Source organism: Cyprinus carpio, unplaced genomic scaffold, assembly GCF_018340385.1.
Source record: "Cyprinus carpio isolate SPL01 unplaced genomic scaffold, ASM1834038v1 S000006745, whole genome shotgun sequence".
Classification (NCBI taxonomy): domain Eukaryota; kingdom Metazoa; phylum Chordata; class Actinopteri; order Cypriniformes; family Cyprinidae; genus Cyprinus; species Cyprinus carpio.
Genome location: NW_024879344.1, coordinates 398,531 through 405,043, shown reverse-complemented (window position 1 = coordinate 405,043; position 6,513 = coordinate 398,531). Strand labels below are relative to the sequence as shown.

The following is a 6,513-nucleotide window of genomic DNA, read 5'->3' as shown; positions in this document are numbered from 1 at the left end:
TCACAAGTAGTTTTATTGAAACCGGCCATTTCAGTGAACAGTTGCAAAATCAAATGAATAAATTAGTAAACAGGTTTCTTCACCTGGTTCATAATTAAATGCTCAGCTGTTCAAATAACAATAAAATGTAAAAAAAAAAAAATACTGTATAACAATAGGACAGGAGTACCTTTTTTGAAATCAAAGCTCCATAAGGTGCACATTTAAATAAAAAAAAAATCTTAAAAATAGCCTATAAAATAAAATCTTTTTTTATTAAAATATATTTATACGAGAAAAGTACAATATCAAAAATTTTTAGTTTTACAACTATAAATGGCTTATTAAAATCCAATAACAGATTTTATTCTCCTTTCTAACAAATCCACAGATGCAAATAACGAACATTACAAAAGAATATGACAAACCCTAGTAACTTAAGGGCAGCATTTACATATAAAGAAAGAACAAAATAAAGTGCTCAGTTTAAGAACATTTTTTTAAACATCAGCTTGAGATTACCTTTTCCTTTTTGTTAACTCAATTTCTTATCTGAACAGTCTCAACCAGTTACACAAGAAACAGATTATCAACTCAATAAACATTTTCCCCCTCTTTTTTACTTTGATAAACAGTAATGCTGTCTTGAGGTAGACATTAGAAGACAGACAAGCGTATCCTCCTTCGTTTAAAGATTTTGTGCGAGAAACACCAGCCTGTCAACAGCATCCGGCTTCAGAGATGCTCTGTGGCAGGTCACGATATTGCCACTACAGCTGAAAACCCTTTCTGAGGGTGTGCTGGTAGCTGGTACCAAGAGATACTTTTTTGCCAGGTGGCTCAGAGATGGAAAGAAAACTTCATGATCCTTCCACCACTTGAGAGGATCAGTGTCACTCTCCACACTTGCGGACTGCAAGTAACTTGACAGTTCATTTTCAATAGCCCCCCTCTTGGTTGGTGCAGTGGTGGTGGCTGTGCGCTTCTTGAAGAAGCTTGCCAGTCTCTTAGCTTTTGGTGCTACTGCTGCTTCTCCATCTGCAGGCTCAGGCACAGTGGGCACACATAGGCAAGGCGGTTGACAGCTGCTCTGATCAGCCAGTAGCGTCTCCACCTCCAAGACAGCTCTGTGCTTCAATGCATCGACTTTTTCACTTGGGATGTAGGTGGCCCTGAACCGAGGATCCACAAATGAAGCCATCTCCAAAAGGTCAGTAGTGGCTGGGTCAGAATATTTGCTGTTGAGGTACTCAACAATGCTGGTCTTGATCGATTTACAAAGCTCGCTATCACCCTCTTCACATGCCAGGAGACTTTCATTAAAAAGGTGCAGCACAGGTTTCACATATGATAGAGTGACGTACTCCTCACCTGATAAAGCATCAGTAAAGTCCTGGAGAGGTTTCAGGACCTTTTGGACTGCTTCTAGGACCTCTAAGTCCTGCCAGGTAGGGACAAGGTGCCTGGTCTTTTTGTCATTAGACAGGACTTTGGCCAGTGCTCGTTCCTGCTCCAGGACTCTCTCTATCATCTGCTGCCTGGATCCCCAGCGTGTGGCAGACTCAGTTATGAGTTGGTGACTTGGCAGACCCAGCTGAATCTGGACTTCAGCAAGATGTCTCCTACTATTACAGCTGTACGAAAAACAGCTTACAATTCTTTTGCACAAAGAAATGGCCCGGGTGACACGCTTGTCATTCATGCCATGTCCTGTCAGAATCCTAAAAAAACTATTAAACAAAATGTGCTTATGCGAGAAATTTGACTCTGGTTTCACTTTAACACATTCATACAACTAATCCAAAATCAAGCTTTAGAAATATTCTACATTAATATTATTTTCTCGTTTCATAGTTTATTTTTTTAATCAACACCAGTACTAATCATCAAATATTATATTAATTTTTTTCTGAATTTTAATCATGTAAGTGATTTTTATGTATTATTATTTTTGTATAATTTATAAATGATGACTATACTGTATGTACATTTACTCGTGTTCCGTTCTTGTTGTTGTTCTTAGTATTTAATATTTATGCTATTTTTTAATGCTACTTCATATTTCTACTCCACTAAAAACTCCACAATGTTTAGGCATATGTGTCAACATTAGTTTCTAGTTACTTTGCAGTTTGCTATTTTCAATCCAGAGAAAAAACTATAGTCTATCATAATAGCTAAATATGTGTTACCTTGATGATAACAACAGGCTAACCAGCATTTTAAAGTCATAATTACCTCACCTTTACCAGCTGTAACATTAAAGTGGTAAATACCTCAATGCATCACTAAATTCTTATCCAATAACGGAAACCTAATAAATATGGTTCTGAAATCTACCATTCTGTATTGTAAATGATTTTACATTTAGCACTTTAAGTTTTGTGTTTTATTAATCTATTTAACCTATATTTAACAATACATACTGCATTTCAACGGACACCTGGCCAAGACAGCAGCATAAAACACAAAGTTGCAGACAGACACAAAGGAAAATAAGGAAAAACTAACATTTTAATATGTTTTTGATTAAAGTAAAATATCTGAATACTCCTTACAACACTGCACTCACCAATAGCCAAGTGCAGTCTGTGACCGAAGCACTGCATCCTCAGCCACTCGTTCAGCTCAACCGCTTTGACGATGTTGCTCCAGTTGTCGTTTGTTATAGCAACCAGATACTTTTCTTGGAGTTTCCAGCTTGCAATTGCGTCCTGCAGGGCCTCAGCTATGTGCTCACCGGTGTGATCCTGGGGGAAATAACTTGTTTGCAGACACGCTGTTTTCATCTCCCAGTCTTGAATGAAGTGAACTGTCACGCTCATGTAAGGCTCACACGTCCTGCTCGACCACATATCGCTGGTCAACGCAAAATGGGTCACGTTAGCGAGCCGGTCAGCAAGGCTCTGTCTGATTTCAGTGTACATTTGTGGCAGTGCTTCTCGTGCAAAGTAGTTGCGACTGGGAAGCTCATATCTCGGGTCCATAGTTTTCAGTAGCTTTTGGAATCCGACTTGTTCCACAGTTGCAACGGGGACCATATCTTTAGCAATGTGATAGGACACCGCTTTAGTTATAGTACACCACTTGACACTTCTTTCATAAGGCACATTGCGGGAAAATGAAGTTTGCAGTGAGCTTTGTTTCGGGGCTGGAGCTTTTTCGGGTTGTCGATGGCTTGCGGCTGTGGCTTCTGCAGCGCGCAGTTTCAAAGACTCTTCGTACTGCAGTTTGTGCCACTGTTTTAGGTGGTGAAAAGGATTTGTAGTGCTTCCACCCCTGGCTGTAACTTGTTTATTGCACTCCCTACAAATAACGTGATGTTGTTGCTCATCTGATACTTTGAATCCGAACCATCTCCAAATTACTGAGCCACTGCTTTTTCTTTTACTAACCAATTCCTCCGCGCGCTCCGCAGACGTAGTTGCTTCTCTTCATGTTTGTTGAAGAGTGGCTCAGTGGCTCTGTGCCTGCCCCCCCACCCCCACCCCCCCGAAGAGGAGGGGCGGTGACGCAGGGAGCAGCGCAAATTTGAACTATATCGATATATGCGATATGGTCTAATTCCATATCGCGTCTAAAAATATATCGATATATTTTTTTATATCGATATATCGCCCAGCCCTACTCTCAGGGGCACGGAAATAAGAATCCCATATGTGGGACCATACTGCTCAAAAGGTTAAGGACAGTCTGTTAGGAAACCGGCCATTTCAGTGAACAGTTGCAAAATCAAATGAATAAATAGTAAACAGGTTTCTTCACCTGGTTCATAATTAAATGCTCAGCTGTTCAAATAACAATAAAATGTAAAAAAAAAAATACTGTATAACAATAGGACAGGAGTACCTTTTTTGAAATCAAAGCTCCATAAGGTGCACATTTAAGCTCCCCGAAGAGGAGGGGCGGTGGCGCGGGGAGCAGCGCAAATTTGAACTATATCGATATATGCGATATGGTCTAATTCCATATCGCGTCTAAAAATATATCGATATATTTTTTTATATCGATATATCGCCCAGCCCTACTCTCAGGGGCACGGAAATAAGAATCCCATATGTGGGACCGTACCGCTCAAAAGGTTAAGGACAGTCTGTTAGGCAAGGTTGAAGTTTGATTGGTCACTTGATTAAGCATGCTCCCCCACCCTAATAACATTGCATAAAATTTCTTGCACTACGGAAAGCAAACACAAAGGCTACGAAAATTCCATAATTTCACCATGGAGATTCAAAAATGGATTTAAAATAAAGAACCTACAGCAACTGCTACTACCTCTGGGTCTGAGCTGCAAATAAGCAGTGTGGTCATTGACAGTGCATGCCCCCTTACACCACTTACAAACACTCAGCCTGCCAAAAGCAATGACTCACCATCACGGTCAAGTGTACCAGAGGGCCTCGGTAAAGACAAGCCAGTCCAGGTTTGTCTCAAGCAGTTTCAAAAGAAACAACAACATTAAAATGACTGTAAGCGGTCAATTTCGCTGAATTGGTAAAATGAGAGGGAATTGCTAGAATATTCAGAGCAAGCAGATTCTGCATTTTGTTTCCCCAGTCGGATATTTGGTGGGAGTGACTCTGTGTTTACAAGTACTGGTTTTAGCAATTGGAAGCACTCGACAGATAAAGCAAAGCGATTTTACAGGCATGCTTACAGTAAAGAGCATCTGGCATGTATGGCTATTTGGAAAGAGCATGGGAAAGGAGATTTCAGCCCTAATTAATTCTGATCAGCTTTCTCGAAACTGCCTTTATGTTTCTGCAATTATAGACATTATTGAATTCCTGGTCTCAAACTAACTGCCACTGAGGGGTTCAGTTGATTCTGTTGATGACAGAGGACAAGCGGGCATTGGACTGTACCTTTCTCTATTTAATGAGAAAAATGCTGAGAAAAAACAAAGACCTAGCCCAGGCCTTCAGAGCAATTTCAAAAAATGCTACATACACATCACACGATGTTCAAAATAATTTAATTGAATTGATTAGTACAATCGTGACAGAACAAATTGTGAAAGATGTTGGGGAGTCATGGTTTACAGTTAAAGTGGACGGAAGCAAGGACCCAACGGGTAGTGAGAATGTCTCAATTGTTCTTTGATATGAACAGTCATGGCCAAAATTTTTGGCAGTGACCTAAATTTTGTGTTTTGCAAAGTTTGCTCCTTCAGTATTTGTAGAGTATTTTTCCACGTTTCCATGGTATACTGAAAAACAATGACAAGTGCTGGAAACTCAGAAGTGAAGACCAGGAGACTCTTGGGTAATCTTCAGCAGAATTCTTTATTGAGAACACTGCTTAGCGCTACAGTCATTAAAAGTCTAACTAGTCATGGATACATTGTAGTTTATATGCCTAGAGGTGGAGACAATTTAAACAAAGCATGCAGATTAAATACAGGGGACGGACTGATGCTGGCCATTTTCCCATCTTTGATCTTATCGGTATAACAGTGTCATTTAAATACAGAGGTGCCTGACAGTATCACTGATACCTTCACATTATCATAGAAACAAAGGCACAGCTGTGTCTTGAGCTTTGGTCAGGAAGAGCATAAAAACAAAAGGTCATTAGCAAGACACCTGGGCTTCCTGTTTTGATCTTTTAGAAATGTCATCCTTTTTACCTCACAATGTATATAACTTTTTCAGTTAACATTTTATAAATTTGTAATTCCACAGTCCTCCCTCTGAGACTTCTAATAACTCTCACAAAATACAAAATAGAAAATTTAGACACTTAAAAGTTCATTCTTGTAAACTGTGATCGTTACAGGCACATAGCACTTGCTCTGTGTTGATTGTCTGTAGTGACGAATGGCATGTTGACACAGAAACAAATATGCAGCTAGGGTCGGTGTAGTTCTTATGGGTAATAATCTTTTCTGGTTGGAACTGTCATTTCCCCGTGATGGGCATGAGTAAGTTGTTGAATTAAACATTTGATACTGTGGACGCATAGATAGTACACCAGTAGTAAAAACAACAGCAGAATCACTATTTCTTGGATCCACAGCCAGGGTTTACCTAACAGGTTTCCGAACCATGAAGAATTGTCTTCAGTCATCTGGTGTAATTTTGATGAAAGATCAAGAATGTCTTGTTGAATTATGTTCAAGTTCTCTGTTGGATCCAGTAACCCGGTGCAGCACCCAGGTCCAATAATGGTGCATGCTCCCCCTTGCATTACAAGAATGTAATCCAAGGCCACTCTGTTCTGTAAGATCATTATTTTGTGTGAAGCGAGAGTGTTCGTGATGTTACCCAGGGCCAAAGCCATATCATTGGCTAGTTTCTGTACAGAATTCGATAAGCTTCTAACTTCAAGGATCCAGGGCTTGCATGACATCATAAAACGGGATTAATGTTCCAAGAGTTCTTGACCACCATGTTTGTGCACAAGTGAGTCCTGGAATGCAGCGATCTTCTGTGTTCGTGGTAGGAGCTGAATCCCTTAAACGTGGAATATTTTGAAAGGTGATGTCATCTGTTGTTAGGACTGGAGTGGATTTTAAATTTTCTCTAACTGCAG

General features: G+C 39.9%; 1 protein-coding gene across 1 annotated transcript; it reads right to left on the bottom strand.

Moving 5' to 3' along the window:
• Positions 1–588: 588 nt before the first annotated feature.
• On the bottom strand, positions 589–3,020 carry LOC122144633 (E3 SUMO-protein ligase ZBED1-like). The gene is made up of 3 exons (XM_042755706.1): positions 2,538–3,020; positions 2,406–2,422; positions 589–1,613 (listed from the first exon to the last, which is right to left on the bottom strand). Exons 1-3 carry the CDS (start codon positions 3,018–3,020, stop codon positions 668–670), a joined length of 1,446 nt encoding a protein of 481 aa, XP_042611640.1. The 3' UTR covers positions 589–667.
• Positions 3,021–6,513: the final 3,493 nt, after the last annotated feature.